The sequence below is a fragment of the Podarcis muralis genome, chromosome 12, assembly GCF_964188315.1.
Source record: "Podarcis muralis chromosome 12, rPodMur119.hap1.1, whole genome shotgun sequence".
NCBI classification, from domain to species: Eukaryota; Metazoa; Chordata; class Lepidosauria; order Squamata; family Lacertidae; genus Podarcis; species Podarcis muralis.
In genome coordinates, this window is record NC_135666.1 from 38103751 (window position 1) to 38125148 (window position 21398).

Genomic DNA, 21398 nt, shown 5'->3' on the forward strand with positions numbered 1-21398 from the left:
AGAGTGCTTTCCCCAATAGCAACCATCTTCAGCCCTATGATCAGCAAAGGAGGCTCAGTTGGTGGTTGGTGGTGACCCACAGCCGGGCCTTCTTGGTGGTGGTCCCCAACTTTTGCAGTGCCCTCCCTCGTGAAGTGCTTCCATTTCCTTCAGTATTAACTTTTAGGAGAAATTTAAAAAGATCCCTGTTTACTCATGCATTTGATTATTAGTTAGAGAGTACCTAACTGATTTTAGGAGTTTTAAATTTTCTTTTTAGAAGGTTGTTTTTAAACTGTTTTATAGCAGCTGTTTCTTTAGAACTGTTTTTAGAGGTTTTCATTGTATTGTTTGATGATCACTATCCTGGGCTCATTTGGAGGAAGGTGCAGAATATAAGTTTAATAAATACATCAATAAATAATATTTAATCTTATCTTCTTAATACTTAATCACTGCTCAAGATAATCACTTCAGAGTCTTAGAAAAGGCTCTTAAGCATTATGTTTGAAGTGATAATCACTAGAAGAGGCAAAGGTAAAAAGGTATACAGTATTTAATTTGTGATATTTCTGAATAGCATCGGTAGTATTATCTAACAATAACACTGAGAATAATTTTTCTCCAGATAGAAACTTCCTCTGACAGGATAATTCTGTCCTCATTTTAAGTGCACAAATATGCTCTGGAAGGGCACTTAGGAGCAGACACTAGGAAGTTTGATTAGAGGAGTTAAGGGTGGGTGGTAAAGTTTCTGTGTGTTGTTGATGTTTTTTATGGGGGCCCAGGCCACTATACTTTCTCTGTTTTCTGAAATTTAGGGGTTCCCTTTCCCTCCTTTCCTTTTAACATGTAGATTCATGAGGAATCAAAGATGAATTTGGAACAGGAGAGGCCTTTTGTCTGCAGTGCCCCAGGCTGCTCACAGGTGAGTCGAATGGCTAGGAATACAAACCAAGTCTATAGCTGTAGCATAACATCTTCTGGTGTATTAACATGTATCTGGTCTTTAAACATTTATTACGGATTTTTAAAGGCTGTTTGATATTGCTTGGATATTTTGTTTTAGATGTTGTTGTTATTGTATAAACCAGTGGTTCCCAATTGGTGGACTGCGGGCCCCACCCACCTAACCCACCCAGGGAGTCCGTGGCACATACCCATCAATTGTCTCATTTTGGGGCACCATGCTCATGCAGGAGTACAGGCATGCATCCTGGTTTTGTGCTGGGACATGTTGGAGGGTATGGTGACACCATTCACCTAACCAAAACTGCCACAGAGACTCCAACATTTTCAAAAGCCATTGTTTGGCTTTTGAAAAACAGGAGGTCCGCAGTACTTAGCTAATTGGGAACCATTAACAGGAACTATATTTAGGATACTGTGCCACCCTTCCCCCCAAGTCGGGACGTGGGTGGCGCTGTGGGTTAAACCACAGAACCTAGGACTTGCCGATCAGGAGGCCGGCGGTTCGAATCCCCGTAATGGGTTGAGTTCCCATTGCTCGGTCCCTGCTCCTGCCAACCTAGCAGTTCAAAAGCACGTCAAAGTGCAAGTAGATAAATAGGTACCGCTCCAGTGGGAAGGTCAACGGCGTTTCTGTGCACTGCTCTGGTTCGCTAGAAGTGGCTTAGTCATGCTGGCCACATGACCCGGAAGCTGTATGTCGGCTCCCTCGGCCAATAAAGCGAGATGAGCGCCGCAACCCCAGAGTCGTCCATGACTGGACCTAATGGTCAGGGGATCCTTTACCTTTTACTACCACCCCAAAGATCCTGTGGGAGGAAGGGCAAGATAGAAATAATAAGTAAATAAAGCCACGTAACACAATTATGTAGCTAAGCTATACAGCTGTCACTAGTCCAGTGAATATATGCTTTGCATTTTAGGTATGTTTTTATTCCCTGTAAACTGCTTTGAGACCCAGATGAGATGAAAAGCAGAGCAAACCTTTTAAAAAAATTAGAAAAATAAAATAACCCCAGTCCTTTGGGGACACCTTGCGCAGTAATAACAAGTGGCTCCTGAAACAACATGTAACACTGTGGAGTCATAATCTGGTTTCCCAAAATAATCTGCATTCTAATATTCATTGAGCTGTTTTGGGCTTTTCCTTCCCCTTAGGATTCTCCATGGCCTTACCATTATTATGGCAAACCTTGGCATTCCCATGGGTTTTATGTGCATTGATGGTGGCGTTTTGGCTGCTTTGATATCAACACTGAAATAGTACTATTAATATTTATGATGATATCTATAGACTATTGTCTGAGCACACCTTGAAAAGTATAGAGAAAGGGGAGGGAGAACCAAAAAATCCACTAACCACCAAAGCAGCCATCACTAGAGAAATACATTTGCGTGTGCCGTTATCCTTATAGAAAATAGGTTCTCTTAAATGATGGGTAAAGATTAATTTTACTCATTGCATTATTGGAGTCCACCCCTTCCCACATCCTTACCGTGTTGTCGTAATGCCTGAACCAGTTACCTTAAGAACAAAAATAATGTCCTTTGCCAGACATATATTCAGAAACGCAATCTTTCCTTCCTTTTGTGTTTGCTTGGCAGCGTTTTCCAACAGAGGATCACCTGATGATTCACAGGCACAAACATGAAATGACTTTGAAGTTTCCTTCACTGAAAACAGATAACATGTTATCAGGTAAGAAGATAGGAGTAGGAAAAGCAATCGGTTGTCAATTCTGATGCGGATAAGGATAAACATTAGTTTCGTGCCAAGGCTCCCCACCCCACCCCCGTTGCCCCATCTACCAGGAATAAGCAGACAAGACACATTAGAATTTGGGTCAAATAAGGCTACAACTTTACTGATTACGGGTGTCAGAGGTTTGGCATAGGCATTGGGTATAACCATTGACTTCTGGAAGCACCTGAGTCAACCTGAGAGCAGGGCCATCCTATGACCTACGCCAAATAGGAATGAGAGATCGCTGTCTTGAGGAGTAATGTGGTCCTAACTCCCATCTGGGCATCAGGATGGAAGCAATTCCTCTTGGATCCCTTTAATGGGATACTGTTTCCCTCGGAGGCGCAAGCAGAGGCTACAATCTCCCTTCCAGCCAAGGCTTACCTGAACCGCCAAGTTGTAATGATTGCTATGAGGTAGGCAAAACTGCCAGACGACAAGCCAATTGGTCAGATGGGGGGGGGATTCCTGCTTGGCCTTGAAGATGGCAGCCAACGGGGTCCATAGCAAGGTCAAGGACAAACAAGAAAACCAATATACAAAGGGAGGGAGAGTGGGAGATCTGGTGAATAACTGGGTGCCAAGGCCAGGGTGTGCTGCTTTTTATTCCCCAGGAGCGGACCCAAGGGAAGCCTTCTGCTCCGTTAGGTCCGCCCCTTGGGAAAGGCCCACCTTCCAGCCTGCCTGCTATTGGTCAATTGCACAGGCAGGCTTGGATTTGAGGCTCCAGCAGGCGAGGCAGGTTAGCCCCAGTGTTCAGGACTCAATGCTGGATCAACAATGAGGGGTGCTGGCCCACAATGCTGTCACACCTTGGATGGTAAATGGGCTTATGTTCATTTCGTTGTTCAGTTGTGTTCTCAAGATGCAAAAGGCAGACCACGGCCCATTCACATTTTCCCAACTGAGTGTATGATAAATTAAATAGGCACAGTCCTGTTTGAGGAGTACTGTGGTGAGTCAAAAGTGTTGCTCCTGCCCTGTGATGCTTAGTTGTGTGTTGTTTCTTCCAGTGTTTTGTTCTTTGACAGCACAAACTGGTACAGTGAGGAAGAAACCTGAACCATTTTCCATGTTTTTTTGCACAAATGTGCCTTTGCCATACATGCTTCATCCTCCAAGATACATAAATATGGGAAATTGTGCTGTTTTCTCCACTTTCTAATTTTCCAACCTTTGCATCTATGTTATCAAACAAACAAACAAAAAGTCAGAAACAAACTATGTGCAATTGAGCAATATATATAGCTTGCACCTTGTGGGGAAAAGCTGAGGAAGGGAAGGGAAGGAACATGATAGAGGTTTACAAAAGTATGTGTGATGTGGAGAAAGCAAATAGGGAGACGTTTTCCTTCCTCTTTCATAATACTAGAACATGGGGTTATCTAATGGAGCCAAAGGATGGGAGAGTCAGAACAGATGAAAGAAAGTGCTTCTTCTGTAACACAGGGTGTGGCTAAGTTATGCAAAATCAGGTGATGGCCAGCAACTTGGAGAACATTAAAAGGGAGTTAGGCAAAATTTGTGGAGGATAAGACTTTTTGTGGTTGATAGTCATTGTGGCTAAATAAAACCTTCAAGATTAGAGAAAGCAGCATGCCTCTGGGTACCAATTGCTGCAAAAGGTCAGTAAGAGAGGACTGGTCTACCCATAGAAATCTGGTTGATCACTGTGGAAAACAGGATTCCAAACTTTGTTCTCATTCAAAAGGGGCGTTCTTATGTTACAGCTGTCTCTAATTGCCTTTCCCCATTTTTTGTATGGGAAGCAGAGGTTCTTTATATTTAAAAAAAACATATATTTTTATTGGCTTTTTATAATTTTACGAAGCTCAAAATGAAAACAATAAGTAAGATGTAATAACAAAAAAGAAACTTCCCATGTTCCCCATGCTCCCACCTCCCTAGCCCTCAGTGGTACAGTTAGATTACAGTGGAACCTCGGGTTGTGAACGTGATCCGTGCAGGAGGCACGTTCGCAACCTGCAGCGCCACATCTGTGCATGCACGAGATGCGATTCGGTGCTTCTATGCATGCGCAAAGCGCTGAAACCCAGAAATAACCCGTTCCAGTACTTCCGGGTTCACCATGGTCCGTAACCCGAAAACACGCAACCCACAGCATTCTCAACCCGAGGTATGACTGTACAAGTCAGTTAAGAATTCTTAAGCTTAAGCTTGTAGACTGGCTGATTCTGGAGAGCTCAGCTGGTTAGATCATGGTGCTGATGACACCAAGATTGCAGATTCAATCCCCATACAGGACAGCTGCAAGTTCCTGCGTTGCATGAAGTTGGACTAGATGATCCTCGCGGTCCCTTCCAACTCTACAATTCTATGATTCTATGACAGTTTCATTGTGCAACTTGGAGTAATTGGAAGGAGTTCAGGTGGAGTTTTGTGTATCCATTGTAGTGGAGATAAAGAAGGACTAGGTGGACAAGATGAGCCTTCGACTCTTTGGTAGGGCTCTTCTCACAAGGGATGCTACTTGTATACAACAGGCACTCCCTCAATATATAACCCCCCTCCCAAAGCATGGTGGCTGAGGTCCAGTTCCAAGGGCCTTCTGGCGGTTCCCTCACTGCGAGAAGCCAAGTTACAGGGAACCAGGCAGAGGGCCTTCTTGGTAGTGGCGCCCGCCCTGTGGAACGCCCTCCCACCAGATGTCAAAGAGAAAAATAACTACTAAACTTTTAGAAGACATCTGAAGGCAGCCCTGTTTAGGGAAGCTTTTAATGTTTAATAGGTTATTGTATTTTAGTGTTTTGTTGGAAGCCGCCCGGAGTGGCTGGGGAAACCCAGCCAGATGGGCGGGGTATAAATAATAAATTATTATTATTATTATTATTATTATTATTATTATTATTATTATTATTATAGCAGGATGCAGTAGTGGGTAACTGGCCCTGCTCTCCCCCTCTGTACAGTTCTTAAAGGTGTGAAGGAATACCCAAATAAGGCTAAAGGAAACAAGGCGTTGAGGCTCATGGCTGCCCCAGCTTTTCCATCTTCCCGATGTCAACATTTGTTTGTAAAGAGCTCTGGTTCTTTCTTCCTTGGGTCTAACCTTGAACTAGGAGGGTGGAATCAGACCACTGAGAATGTCGAAAGCTGCTTCTAGGTAGACATTTCCGTGCACACTTCACACCAGATGTTTAAAGCACATTTATTCCACTTTAACGGTCATGGCTTCCCCCAAAGAATTCTGGGAATTGTATGTCACCCCCTCACAAAAGCACCCTTAACAAACTACAGTTCCCGTGATTATTTGAGGAAAACAATGTTGTTGAAATACATGGTGTGGATGGAACCCCTTCAGAGTCAACTTGCCATCCCTAACACCTGCTCCACAGGAATTCCTTTAAGTCCTGTGGAGAGAGGAGTTTTCTGAGGTGAAAAGAGAATCTCTGGGGGAACTGGCGGCGGTGGAGACTGTCCTCAAGAGCACATCTGTGAACATTTTGCATAGTTACATAGACACTTGTAAAAAAACAACAACACACAAAACCCTAACTAGCAGAGGGAAAAGCTTGGAACCAGAAGCAATAAAAGTCCTTGAAACACTCTGTATAACTGTTTATACTGCAGACAGTATGTAATCTCTGAGCCATGTCAGTGGCTTTTAAAAACCATTAACACTCACAGAATAATTCAGCAGAGTTTGGGAAGAAGTCTGCAGTGGGATAACAGTTTTCACAGACTCTCATACTGCCCTTCCTGGGTTGGATTGAGGCTCATCCGCTGAATTATAAAGGGATCTTTTGTATGTTTTCCCTCTTGTATTCCTTTCTGCTGGTTCTGTGTTTTCTCACGTTGCCTGATGGATGTCTTTTTCCTGGGTGCCGCATTTGTACAAAGTTATTCAAAGCAAGGGAGGATGAGGTGAAGTACATGTTACAGGATTGGCTTCAGGGAGATGATTCAGATTGCTCATCCCATTTAGGGAATCACCTCCTCTAAATGTAAAATAAAGGCTGCAAGTGTATTGCCAAAATGCCACGGGTGAATACACATCAGAAGGCGGAAATGTAATTGCGATAGGTATAATGTCTTAATGCATTTATCCCATAGGGCACCTGTTTTATGCAATGCTAAATGAGGTACTTTCCATTTATTTAAACAACACAAAGGCTAGGTTTGTAAGTGTGAGCCGGTTGAGAGTCACCCATTGGATGCGGGGGGAGAATTCAGAGATCATTCTGGCCATTAACAGTGTCGCTCACACTGTAGTACTATGACAACAGTCACATTTCTTTCCACAATTTTAAAGCTTTCACAAAATTGAGTGTAATTTAAAATTTGAATAATTCCAGGATACATTTTTTTAAAATTTCAAATATTTTCAAGTTTGGCTTCTGACATTTGACTCTGAGGGACAAAAAAATATCTTCTCCCTCTCATGATGCTAGAACCCAGGCCATTGATTGAAGATGAATGGTGGAAGATTCGGACAAACAAAAGGACGTGCACTTCTTCGCAAAGCACATGGCTAAACTGGATTTTGTGACCAGATGAGGACCACCAACTTGGATGACTTTAAAGCAGCCTTTCTCAACCTGTGGGTCCCCAGATGTTGTTGGACTACAACTCCCATCATCCCTAGCTAGCAAGGCCAGAGCTCAGGGATGATGGGAGTTGTGGGGACCCACCGCTGCTTTAAAGGGAGATTTGGCAGATCCATAGAGCATAAGGCTATCAACAGCTGCTAGTCAAGATGGCATGTTTTAACTCTATGCTACTGGGAATTGCAAGTGGAAGGAATGCTGTTGCCTTCATGCCCTGCTTGTGGGCTGCTGGTTGGCCACAGTGAGAAGAGGATGCTGGAGTAGACAGACATTTGGTCTGACCCAGCAGTCATAGAATGATAGAATTGTAGAGTTGGAAAGGACCCCATGGGTCATCTAGTCTAACCCCCTGCAATGCAGGAATCTCAGCTAAAGCATCCATGACAGATGGCCACCAACTTCTGCTTAAAAACCTCCCAGGACGGAGAGTCTACAACCTCCCAAGGGAGACCGTTCCACTGTCTTCTTATGTGCTCTTCTTATAATAATAATAAAATAATAATAATAATAATTTATTATTTATATCCTGCCCATCTGGCTGAGTTTCCCCAGCCACTCTGGGCGGCTCCCAATCGAGTGTTAAAAACAATACAGCAATACAGTTCTTACGATTTCCCCCCCCAAAAAATCACACATCTCGATGATTTTTTAAAAAAGCAATAATGGCACCATACTCAGTACTTTTATGCTTTGTTTTTATCTAAAATCCTCACATTAAATATAATTGGAATTGTTGGACAAAAGTCAAACTAGGAGAATTTTTGCGAAAACACATTTGAACTATGACAGTTTGCTTGAGGATATTTTCCCCCCTCCAAGTTCAGCTCTAATCTTGTTTGTTAGTTATGCATCGAGCCATTGCTGAGTGATCAGTAAGCTTAGCCTACAGCATTGGATAAGACCCAAACTAGCACAAATCAGGTCTGGGGCATGAATGGTGCGAGCAGCTCAAAGGAAGAGTGGCAACATCTCTTCACCCTTTCTTGCAGCACCTTGGCCTTTTCCTATAGGTCAGACTTTTTAAATGATGGCAATCACAGCCACTTACCCAGTCCCCAACCCCCACTACCTAAATAGGTTTAGAATTTAGGCTGTAATCTTAGATACCTACTGGGACTGATCCCATTGGCCTCTGGAACTTTCTTCCAAATAAACATGTTTAATTTTACACTGTATATTTCAAAAAAGAAGAAGAAGAAAGTGTGTTTTAAGTGTGGAATAAGCCAATTACACTGAACCAGGTCATCCCTGTGGGATTGCACAGTATTTAGGAAACAAAGATACATTTGCTTGATCTAGTTTAACATCAGGTTAGTCAGCCTGTAATTTAGGATGCATCTATTTTTTCCCCTACTCTCATCTCATTAGTTTTTGCTCTGACAGAGATGCTGTTGGGGGGGGAAAAAACTGTTTCATCACCCACCTAGCCCCTCAGGAAATCTAAATTCCTTAAAGTTAGATGGTTTATTCTAAGATTTTCTAATGAAAAAGAGAAATGATATATGAGTGGGAGAGACTTTCCCCTTTAGACATGCTTTCCCATCAGGCATTCATCTTTTCCACCCCCTTCCCTTCCTTGTTTTTCTGGCAAAGTTATTTCATGTCATCTGCATTTGAAAAGAATCGTAGCCATAGTTGCCCTATAGCAAACCCAGGTGCAGTATGCTTAAACTTCATTAAATTCCCCCACCCACCCCTTACTTTTTACATACATTAGCCATGTTCTTACCAGGGTGCAGTTTATTCCACACACACACCCTGCTCCCAGTAATATGTGCTAAGATCAGATACTGGCAGAAGTGAACAGCAAGAAACCAGTGAAAAGCAGTTTCAAACAAAAAAAGGGGATGGGGAGGATTTTTCTTTACATAATCATGGCAAACAGGTATGTACTCTTCTATGAAAATACAACAACACAAATAATAATAATAGGGGACGCGGGTGGCGCTGTGGGTTAAACCACAGAGCCTACGACTTGCTCTGTGGTCGGCGGTTCAAATCCCTGCAACGGGGTGAGCTCCCGTTGCTCGGTCCCTGCTCCTGCCAACCTAGCAGTTCGAAAGCACGTCAAAGTGCAAGTAGATAAATAGGTACCGCTCCGGCAGGAAGGTAAACGGCGTTTCCGTGCGCTGCTCTGGTTCGCCAGAAGTGGCTTAGTCATGCTGGCCACATGACCCGGAAGCTGTACGCCGGCTCCCTCGGCCAATAAAGCGAGATGAGCGCCGCAACCCCAGAGTCGGTCACGACTGGACCTAATGGTCAGGGGTCCCTTTACCTTTAATAATAATAATAATAATAATAATAATAATAATAATAATAATGTTATTATTTATGCTCCGCCCATCTGGCTGGGATGGAGCAGCCTTCCCTCAGACTCCTAGAAGGTTCAAGCTCCAATTCACATTAACCTTGACCATTGGACTTGAGTGAAGTTGATGGGAGTTGTAGTCTAAAACGTATGGGTGCTCCCAGTGCCAGAATCCTGCTTCCTCCGGCCATCCCTTTGCCATAGCCTGGAACTCCCACATGAGCCAAGCCCCTCAAAAAGGGCTTTTTCACTCTGTGTGAATAATAGCTCTGGCCGAAGCTTTCCTTTAGGCACTTCAATGGTTCATAACCATTTCCCTGTGTCTTGGCTTCTGCAGCAGAACTGCATCGTAAAGGAAAGTGCCATGCCAAACCTACTCCTACTGTTGACACTGCAGGGGAGATTGTCACAGAGTCCTTTGCCTTTGTTTCAGCTTGGAAGAATGAGTGCCTAATAGACTCCGAGCGTAGGTGGGCTTTAGATCAGAAGTTGTGCTAGGGACCAGAAGGTAAAAAACATGGATTTAATCAGGGCCTCCCATTGTCTGTCTAGCCTGGAAGCATGAACCACAAGGATTGGGCCTATCAAACTGTAAATGGCCCTGGCACTACCAGTTGCACCAATGACATGAAAACTCACCACTGGTTACCCACATTCCATGTGATGATGGCTCATAGGCAGTGCAACAGGGAGGAAGAATGCCTTCTACCAACAGGCTGGTGGTTTTGTTCTTGTTTTGGTAGCATCCCCATGACAACTGTATCCTTAGCACTTTGGGTTCCTGGGACTATTTAGCTTAGGAATAGGAAACCTGGTGAGTACCAACATGACCAGCGGTCAGGGATATTGGGAGTTGTAGTCCATCAATATATGGAGGGCAAAAGGTTCCCTATCTCTGAATAAGGTTACCCTGCTAGGAAACAAGATGACAAGACTATGTCAGCCTTCATGCTCACTGGTCAATCTGGTGCACAGGTGAGGAGTCTTCAGATACTTAGCTTCAAGAGTAGAAACCTTCTCTTTCAGCTGGGACAGTGTTATCCACCCACAACAGTATAAAACATTCCAGAAATGTTAAATGCAGATACATATTACACACCCCTTCAACTGGCACTGTCAGTGCCTTAATCCCTTAAGATCATGATTGTAAACAACAGGTAAAAATAAAGTTCATTCAAGTTGGCTATGGCTTTTAGTGTGTTTTTGGTTAACTGTGCAGTAAGGCAATTCTGCTACATGCAATCTAATCCTTCCATGCTCGTGTTTTCTGGGGTATTAAGGCAACCCCCCACAACCCACCAGCTGCCCGGGACACAGATTGTCTAATACACTTGAGTAATGATGTGACAAGTCGGTGGAAATAAAAACTTTGTCAAAATAAAAAAGGAAAAGAAAGTGAGAGAGATCTGAACCCCTCTGTGGTGTGATAGGCAGCCTTTGTTTCAGCACTCGTATTGCTCCTAGTTCTCTGATTTTGTTATCATTGCATGGAAGTAAAACATGGCTAATATATAACTTCACTGAAGCGCTCCAGCTGAACAAGCCAAATTCCTGTTATTAAATGTACAGCAGACTAAACAGTTTTGTTAAATATCAGGCATCAAATTACACCCTTTGGATCTCTGCTTGTCACATATCCACACTGTAGATTAATCACATTTGTTATGGTTTAGTTTGAAAGACTTTGATTTTTTAAAAAGAAGAAGAAGAAAATCTATAGCTATTCTCTGAAGCTGTTTGTTATTGCTAAGCAATACTATTTTTAAAAAATGGTCTGACAAATAATATTTAAAAACCTGTATTTTGTTTAACAAGTCTGATGTATGATTGAAATAATACAGTTCCTTTCCGCTTTTTAAGGATTCGTTAAGTTTAGAGTTCCTTCATAGAAGCAAACATCTTTAAGTTAGAGTCTGTCTTGAAAAACGTTGCATGCTGTGGTTCACTTTTTAATATATGCATATAAAATTGTGCTATTCTTTACAAACAGTTAGGAAAATCTCTTGTTTTCTATAAAAGGCTCTGGGACCACTCAAACAATCTACAGCCGTAGGTCTTTCCTGAAAGCCTTTGGTGGTGTTAAAACACTGTACAGCACTCTTTCGTTCAGGACAAAATTGCTCATATAACTCAGAACGTAGAATGAAACCCCCCACCCCACCCCACACTATTGTTGCAATCAGCTCCTTTTGTTCTTTAATGTTCATTAAAAATACTAGAGCAGCTGAATGAATAGCAGGCAGAGGGTGTGATATTTTATTGGTTGCAGTGGTCCCAGATAAATTATCCTAACTGATCAAGTTGCATTGGCTTCACACACATTAAGAGCAAACTGGGCATAAGAAAAGGAGATACGTAGGTATTACAGGAGGTTCATTGACACTTATGGACTCTCACTGGCAAGCTGTCATTCTCTATATAAATTTTATTATTAGGTTTTTTTTTAAAAAAAATTGTGGTTTTAACATTTGTTCATGCTCCTCTATTTCACCAGTTCCTTAGTTTAATAGACTAACACGCCAATGTGGGGATACAGGGCATAGCCCGTAAATGGCTGTGCTCTTTTATCTCTGGTCGGGGACAGAGGGTGGCGCTAGGGAGGGAGATGTCGTCGCGCCACTCCTTGGTGTGTGGAGTGCCGCAGGGCGCAATCCTCTCCTCGATGCTTTTTAACATCTTTCTGTGCCCAGATTGTCCGGAGCTTTGGGCTGGGCTGTCACCAATATGCTGATGACACTCAGCTCTATCTGCTGATGGATGGCCATGTATAAGACGCCCCCTATTTTGGGGGACTCAGATTTAAGAAAATCCACCCTTGGCACTATCCGTGTATAAGACACCCCCTAATTCTGGACATTATTTTTAAGGGGAAAAACCTAGTCTTATACACGGGAAAATATGGTAGTTATGATAGGAAAGATGCAAACTCTTTTCTTCTCCATAATGCTATGTACACACACAGAACAAAAAGTCACCCATGTGAAATAAACCTAACCTAGCTGCTCCTGCTCTTATTTCCCATGCTATATTAGCTAAGTACAGCCCCACAGCACTGCTTTGGAGAGCCGGATGTGGTCGTTTGAGAGAATATTGAATCCTTTCTTCTAATGCTCCTTTCTCCAGTGTAAAACACCCTATGTGCTATTGTGTGTGTGTGTGTGTGTGTGTGAGAGAGAGAGAGAGAGAGAGAGAGAGAGAGAGAGAGAGAGAGAGATGAGTAAACATATGAGTGTGTGTGCAGAAAGTATGTAGAACAGCCTTTCTCAACCTTGGATCCCCAGATGTTGTTGGACTACAACTCCCATCATCCCTGACCATTGATCCTGCTAGCTAGGGATGATGGGAGTTTGGGTCCCCAACATATGGGGACCCAAAGTTGAGAAAGGCTGGTGTAGAGTGTGCTAGCTCCACCTCATCCTTCCCTGCCACTTACGTTGCCTTCCAACCTATGGAGGCCGGTTCATTAGGACAAATAGGACACTGCCTCAGCCTTAGCACTGATTCTTCCAAGCCCCCCACCCCACCCCCGGCCTTCGTACGTACTTATAAGTCCGGTGGGTGGACCTGCCTTGTCTGCTTCTTCCTCCTTAGTCTCAGTTTTCTCCTTGTAGAAATGAGCAGAGAAGAGGATGGTGAATTAGTTGGCTTTGCCTGTCATGGGTCATGATTGCTCTTGGCTTCCCTGCCTACCAGTCCCAATGGGGTCACCAACCACCACTGCTTCCAGCTTCTGAAACAAAAATAAAGGATACAGCTTTCTTCGCCATCTTTTAAGGATAGCCTCCTTGCTTATTTTAGTTTAGGGATTTGGGGAAGCGCTATATATCTATATGCAAATAGATCTGTTCGTCTTATACTTTTAAAAACCTTTTTTAAAAACAAGAACTTTATGGGAGTTGCCTCTGGTACAATGTCCACGAAATAACAATAGCTTCTCTACGTTGGTTTTGCATCTTGTTATATTAATATGCTGAAATATATTATGTTACAATACCTTGTTCTTAACTGCAAAAAAATACCCACTGCAGTTCCTTTTGATATTTCTCCTCAGACCAAACTCCGACACCAACCCGGTTCCTAAAGAACTGTGATGACGTGGGACTCTTCAATGATATAGACTGTTCCTTAGAGCATGAGTTTAGAAAGGCACAAGAAGAAGAGAACAATAAAAGGGTATGACTTTGTAGTATGGAAACATGCCCCCCGCCCCTTCCCATATGCTGTGCGAAAGCAGAGAGAACACTATGACATGACTGAGGGGGAAGGACACACACACAACCTTTTAGACTGGAAACTAGGTGGCACTGTAGGTTGTGACATGTTTTCTAGCTTGCATGAACTGCTAAAACTGAGGAGACAACCTGTGATGAAGCTACTGAAGGAGCAGACATTTACAAAGGTGATTTGAAGAGGAGGGCCACACTTAAAACAAGGGCATTTCACAAAAGGACAGAGGGGTCGTATCAAATGCTGTGGTTCCGCTCAGCAATGGAGCTTCACTCACCTCTCTCCCCCCTGCTACCCCCTGGGCACCCTCAAAATATGTTCCATAGGGTTGTGGGGCCCTCTAGAGCAGTTTTTTGGGTGCACAGGAAGGGGCAGTGCTGTGCAAATTGAACCAAGTTTACAGTGACGGGGAGAACCCAGAATACACACACACACACACACACACACACACACATTTCCAGTATGTGGGACTGTACCCTAAACCTCTGAACTTTCTAAAACGTATCTGTGGTGGGCTTACGGATAAGGAAAGTTCATGATTTTTGCCCTTTTAATATACCTTAGAATCATAGAATTGTAGAGTTAGAAGAGATCCTAAGGGTCATTTGGTCCAACCCCCTCAATGCAGGAATCTCAGCTAAAGCATCCATGGCAGAGGACCATCCCACCTCTGCTTAAAAACCTCCAACAGAGAGTCCATAACCTCCCAAGGGAGACCATTCCACCTTGTGTTATATCCTGTGGTTTTGTTTCTATCTTTGCCAATTTGCAGTCAAAAATAGGTTGTAGATGCCGCTGATGTATTCAAATTAATTCTAAATCAAATTTACATTAAGGAGAGAGAATTCTCCTTTATAAGCACGGTAAAATTGCCTGTATTGTTTGAAAAGGATTGTGTCTATTAGCATCTTTTATTGTTTTAATTTTTACTACAATCTATAGTATTCATCCATTGGACACTATGCCAGTGCTTTGCTAGTATGTAATGGGATTGATTATTTCTTTCATAAAATTTATATACCACCTGATTGTAGAAAAACCCTCAAAGTGGTTTACAAAAAAAGATAAAACAATAAAGTTGTCACTAACAAAATGACAACTGCCATTTAAAACATACAGAAAGTTAAAACGATGTTAAATTCATACAAGCTTTCTAAACATCTGGATTGGAAGGAAGCTGCCAGTGTTGGGAAAGGGTTTGCCTGCGGGTTGGATCCCACCTGCCTGCATCTCTCCTTCCAGGTAAGTGAGCCTTTTGGGGTAGAGAGTGGGAATCGCTTCTGCTCTTTCGAGCCTGCGGAGGAAATGCAACAGGCATTCTGCTGGAGAAATGGAAGAGGAGGAGAGCAGCAGGGAATTGACTGGTGATTTTTGCAGCAGCTGCCTGCAGCCTGCCCCTTCCAGCCACAAAATCTGAGCACTTCCTTTGGGGTAATTAGCCACCTTCTTTAAGGCCGCAGAGATCCTTTGCCACGTTATCATCCAAATCATTTCCTGGGTTGGAGATGGGGAGGAATGATGAGTTTTGTCCCAGGTGACAGCTGGGGTGTGGGTCATGCCTGATATTGTTATGCTGTAGATGTTTCCTAGCTCAATGTCCCTTGACATGGATTGCAGAAGACCTTCTGATATTGCTTTACAGCTTATGTTGGGTTGCTGGTTGTGCCTAGAGTGTCTCAGATTTTTTAATATGTGCCTGAGAAGTGTTGAAGGGAATAGAAGTGGCTTTTAAAAAATCTCAGTGGCGGTACAGCCCAGGGGAGTAGGATTCCATCATAAAATGCCATGTGCATGCATATGGTTCTACTTTCTGCTTTACCCTAAAGTCTCATGTCCCTTGGCAGATTTGGGCTGTGTGAGCAGTGTGCCAGGCTTTCAGAAGAAGGTTTGAGGCTCTGACAGGGTCTTGAGTCCTCCTTCCTCTTTCCCAAAGCCTAGTTAACACTTTCCCAGCATTGGGAGGGAGGTGGGAGGGCTCTAGGACTCTGCCAGAGCCCTTGAACCTCTTTCCCAAACCCCAGCACCTTCATACCCTGCTTTGGGAAGACAGCACAAAGGCACTGGGCACCAAATTTTGGCCTTTGCACAGGGCACCGTATTAGCTAGTTCTGCCACTGCTAGCACCCTCTACTCTGATTGCTCTGTTATTCAGTGCCGGATATGCTCATGAAATTTCACTCATCCATGGTTTGAGATTGGATGAAGGGACTGACCTGGTGGGCAAAGATACCATCGACTATGGTATCCATTCCACTACATGTGCCAAATTGCATGTAGCAGTTTGTGTAGAATGCAAGTATTTTATTTTATTGTGGCCCCTGGCTTCCAATTATGATGTAACCCTATTTTGCCAAGTAAATACTTGCAAGCAACAAGTCAAATCAAGAATTGTGTGCACATGAATGAACCAGATCAATTTCAGTGTTTATTTTGATCATTCACCATTTATAGAAGGGATGGGGCACCGATGCTCCTCCAGATGTGGTTGGACTCCAGTTCCCATCAGCCATAATAGTCAATACAGTGGTACCTCAGGTTAAGTACTTAATTCATTCCAGAGGTCCGTTCTTAATCTGGAACTGTTCTTAACCTGAAGCACCACTTTAGCTAATGGGGCCTCCTGCTGCTGCTGCGCCGCCGGAGCACAATTTCTGTTCTCATCTTGAAGCAAAGATCTTAACCTGAAGCACTATTTCTGGGTTAGCGGAGTCTGTAACCTGAAGCGTATGTAACCTGAGGTACCACTGTACTCATAGGAATGTTGGGCGTTGTACACAACACTTTGTACTAACGGTTCTCAACCTGTGGGTCTGCAGATGTTGTTGGACTACAACTCCCATCATCCCTGAGCTCTGGCCTTGCTAGCTAGGGGTGATGGGAGTTGTAGTTCAACAACATCTGCGGACCCACAGGTTGAGAAAGGCTGCTTTACACAGTGACTATAGCTACTTTCCCCCAGAAGCTTACAGTAGAAATGTTCAGCAGAGGGATCACAAAGAGAGGGGAGGAAAAGTGGAGGCATTGATAACAAATAAGGGGAGAAATGGGACAAACAAGCGCATGCTGCAACTGCCTTCCCCAGCCTGGTGCCATCCAGATGTTTTTTTACTACAACTCCCATCATCCTCATCCTGATGGTAATTGCAGTCCAAAACCTTTGGACAGCACCAGTTGGGAGAATACTTCCCTCACAGATAGGGAGCTCCTACTCATAGATGAAAAATAGTTGCATTTGGGTGGCATAATTCCTAGTTCCTTGCCCCAGATTCTAGTTTACTGACTATCAAGAAAATTAAAACTATAGCAAATTGTGTTTGATCATATAACACGAAGGCCGCCTGACATCCCTTTGTGACCACAGCCTGTAACTGATGGCTGCACTTTGAACAGAACGTGTCACTCAGACTGGGCTGTCCCTCACAGCAAGGTAGACAGTGACGGCAGATCAGGTTATCCTCTAAGCCTCAAGCAACAGGTTTTAGGTTTACACTGGTCTGAGCATAAAGTATCCCAAGCATTTGTCATAGGTTATATTTGCAAGCACATGACCTTTCCTGCTGCTGGAGAAGAACTGCTGGCAAATTGACTCCAGGGCAATGAATGGAGGTCTAAGAGAATAAAGTCAAGGCTGGGGCGAGCAGTACTCCCTTTGCTACAAAACAACTGGACTGGCTCTGTTGAAACATCGGGGTATTAAACCTTACCTGCATCTATATGTGACAGAAAGAAAGTGCGAGTGGCGTCCAACCAGGAACTGTATAAGGTACTCTGATGTAGGGTGTGTGTGTGTGTGTGTGTGTACATACAACGAGAGCTAGGAGTGTCTTTGAAATATATCGCACAGTAATATACAAGTTGTTAGATGTGTCAGATCGCGATGGTGACAGCAGCAGCAGCAGCAGCAGCAGCAGTAAATAATAAATAGCAAGGATTGAGAATGAAATAGTGTCTCTTCATTCCTCCACACCATGGCAAGGAACCTTATTGCCACTGCTTCCTATTGCTAGACTCCCTTGGAGGTTCTGCACACCGATCTGGGAATCATTGTGACTGTTGCACTCAGGAGACTATGATATGGGCAGGGGAGGGCTTTAAACTTTACCTCCACCATGGTCCCATTCAGGACTGGGTGGGAGCCTGCAACTGCTATTTACTATAAGAAACTCCATGTGATAGCTGTTTGCTTGAATAGTATCACATCTCATTTCTGCCTCGGCGCAACACTCTTTCCTAGACTAGTAGCAGTCCTCTCCACTCCAGTCTGATTCTATGCTAACAAGTTTCAGGGGTTTATGTTTCCCAGCAGCAGTTTTGCCCTGTCCCCCCAAATGGCTTAGTCAGTGCATTTGAATTAATCAGGAAATGCAGGAGAAGATATCTTGTTATATTCGAGCATTGCCACCCACTGAGATTTTGGTGGCTCTTGCCAGTGTGCCATCTGGATTGCGAGATATTCTGTAACGCTTGTGGCTGTCGCTGAGCTTTAGGAAACCTCATTCTGGAAGCACCCTTGTCGAATGTTGTCAGACTTTGTATGAACGTACAATTCCATTCTGCTTTGCCAACTAGTACATACACGCTTGTTCCAGAAGACTGTGAGTCATGCCAGTGAAAGTGATAGGAGTGTGTGTGGAGGGGGGGGGTAGATTTCACTTCTAACTTGTGGTTTTTGTTAGATAATGATTCACTGTTAAGAATTCCGGAACCAGAAATACTCTAATATCGCCTTATAAGGCTGTGGTGCTAACAGTTGCCCATTAGTTGCTAGTTCTGTCTGACATCCTGGATGATTTTAAAATGCTGATTATCACATTTATGGTCCAGATAGAAAATTTCAAATTCTTATAAGGGAAGAACAATCAGAAATTTGAAAAATCTTTTGGAGAGAGCAGACATGGTGCCACTGTTTCCTGAGAGATTCTGGAGACTGACAAACCATTAATAAGTGATTAGAAAAATGGACTGTTGTGATAAAAATGAGGAAGGGGGATGATGAATGTATTACGTTCATAGAGCTTCTAAGCTGAAGCTGTCTTAAAGAGAAAAAAATGCTCCGGCTGTATATGTTAGGGTCATTGGCGTTATTGACTATTGATTTAGCACGAGGCATTAGGAGTTAATAGCCATCTTTCAAAAACTGTGCTGTGGTGGCATTTTGCTGTATGATTTGTTATGCACTGTAATTTGGAACCTCTCAAAATATATCAATAGAAGGTCGTTTTTAAGATTTCAGACACTTAGGCAAACCGTTTAGGATTCACTCTCCCTGCAATGCTGGTCATCAAGGAATCTGCAGTAATTCCAGTGCAGCTGCCTAGAACCTGCCTATTATGGAGGTGGTCGATGAGGAGCATTTGGAGAACATTTCTCATCAATACAGCAATGAATGTCTGCAAGCTGCAACAAGGAGGCTGAAACAGAACAGAGCTGTGTGCTTACTATCACAGGGCACTTAGAGGAAGCTAGTCACAGGGGCGGAGGAAGGGTGTGTGTGGTGGGTGCGGGTTGCCCTGGGTGTCACCACTGAGGGTGACAAAATGCCGGGCGGCACTCACCGTGGGGCCTGCAGTGCGCCCAAGCCACGCATCTCTCCTGGGAGAGACACAGTGGCTTGGGCGTGTGCAGTCTCCCCACTGCTGAAATGGTCTGCCAGTTGCCTCCCCGCCCCCCAGCTGTAGGGTGGCTGAGTGGGAGGGGGCCCTGTGGTGTGCCCCGCTCCTATGGGGGCTCACACCACCCCTGGGCACACTGCCCCAGGCGCCTGAGCAGATTCCTCCACCTGTGGCTAGACAACAACTTTCTCTGAGAAAAGCAGAGAAGGCACAGGAAACTCCCGATTCCACCTTGTTGTTGTTTAGTCGTTTAGTCGTGTCCGACTCTTCGTGACCCCATGGAGCAGAGCACGCCAGGCACTCCTGTCTTCCACTGCCTCCTGCAGTTTGGTCAAACTCATGCTGGTAGCTTCGAGAACACTGTCCAACCATCTCGTCCTCTGTCGTCCCCTTCTCCTTGTGCCCTCCATCTTTCCCAACATCAGGGTCTTTTCCAGGGAGTCTTCTCTTCTCATGAGGTGGCCAAAGTATTGGAGCCTCAGCTTCAGGATCTGTCCTTCCAGTGAGCACTCAGGGCTGATTTCCTTCAGAATGGATAGGTTTGATCTTCTTGCAGTCCATGGGACTCTCAAGGGTCTCCTCCAGCACCATAATTCAAAAGCATCAATTCTTCGGCGATCAGCCTTCTTTATGGTCCAGGTCTCACTTCCATACATCACTACTGGGAAAACCATAGCTTTAACTATACGGACCTTTGTTGGCAAGGTGATATCTCTGCTTTTTAAGATGCTGTCTAGGTTTATAAATCCAGTGTCACCAGGTGACTAAGTTATATAATTATACCATCATAACTTTGCCCTTCCAAAAGCCATGTTTCATAGCAGCTTTGCATTGTTAGCGAAATAACTATGGAAGTGGAAGGAGGCATGTATCAATGGAACGCATATTTGTGCGCTCCCTGCAACAGTGTGATTGAGGGAGATTTCGGGCAAAGCCCCAGCACCTGCAACTAATTTCTAGATTAGGGAATTTTGATTGTGGTTTTTTTTAAAGCATAACTTTTTAAAAATTGACATGCTGGTGCTTTATGGTTGGCACAGGCCTAAGGAACAGCCTTTATTGCAATAGCTTTTTTACTAAGATACTGCTCAGATAAGGCTCCTAAATCTTGACAGCCTTCTTTCAATGCCCTCTTTTGTCTATTAAATACAAACTCTTCTCATTCCCTAGCCATGCTGTAACCTGGGTGGGTAATAGGACACTGCTGATACATTTTAGTGCAAGGTGCACTTCTGCCTTATTTATGGAGACAGACATGCAGGTTGAGGACTTAATCATACCTGATAAATCACCCTGGAAAGCCTATTAGAACCATATGCTGATTTTGCATTAATATGGGGAGTCTGTTTTTAGTCATGTAGGACAGTGTTCTGTGCTCCCCCCTCCCAGAGCTCCCCTTTCCCACCCTCCCCCTCCTCTTCCGTTCATCCTTCCACCCTTGTTTGTGAACTATTTATGTGCTTAAGTGGTATCATTTGTGTGGGGCGGGAGACGTTAATCTTAGAAGTATTGTGAATGGGAATTGGCGAAGGAGGAAATAAAAAGCCAGCCTGGCTAAGCCTATTATGGCTATAGCCATCTTTATTTAGTGGGAATTCCAAAGCTGGAGCCAAAAAAAGCCAGCAACAGGAAACACCAATAAAGGCTTCAGAAAGCAGAGGAATGGCGATTGCTCAGCATAAGGTAGTCATTTTCAGCCAGGTGGTTAGTAAAATACTGCAAAGGTTGCTGGAATCCTTCAAATTGTTGGCTTCCTCCCCTTCCTAGGGATGGATGAACCTGCCCATTTCTCTCAGTTCTCTCAGTTCCTCGCTTTTCCATTCTTAAATCTTAAGGCAGCCCTGTTCAGGGAAGTTTTTAATCTGTGACATTTTACTGTATCTTTGGTTTCTATGGAAGCCGCCCAGAGTGGCTGGGGAAACCCAGCCAGATGGGCGGGGTACAAATAATAAATTATTATTATTATTATTATTATTATTATTATTATTATT

General features: G+C 43.8%; 1 protein-coding gene across 3 annotated transcripts in view; it reads left to right on the plus strand.

The window, feature by feature from the left end:
* Positions 1 to 21398, plus strand: part of CREB5 (cAMP responsive element binding protein 5) — a 254283-nt gene that overhangs the window by 60951 nt on the left and 171934 nt on the right. For all 3 annotated transcript variants that reach the window (XM_028750740.2, XM_028750743.2, XM_028750746.2), the window contains exons 3-5: positions 836 to 907; positions 2554 to 2647; positions 13620 to 13741. In XM_028750740.2, the coding sequence (XP_028606573.2) occupies positions 854 to 907; positions 2554 to 2647; positions 13620 to 13741 (270 nt within the window). In that variant the 5' untranslated portion in view covers positions 836 to 853. The remainder of the gene's footprint in view (positions 1 to 835; positions 908 to 2553; positions 2648 to 13619; positions 13742 to 21398) is intronic.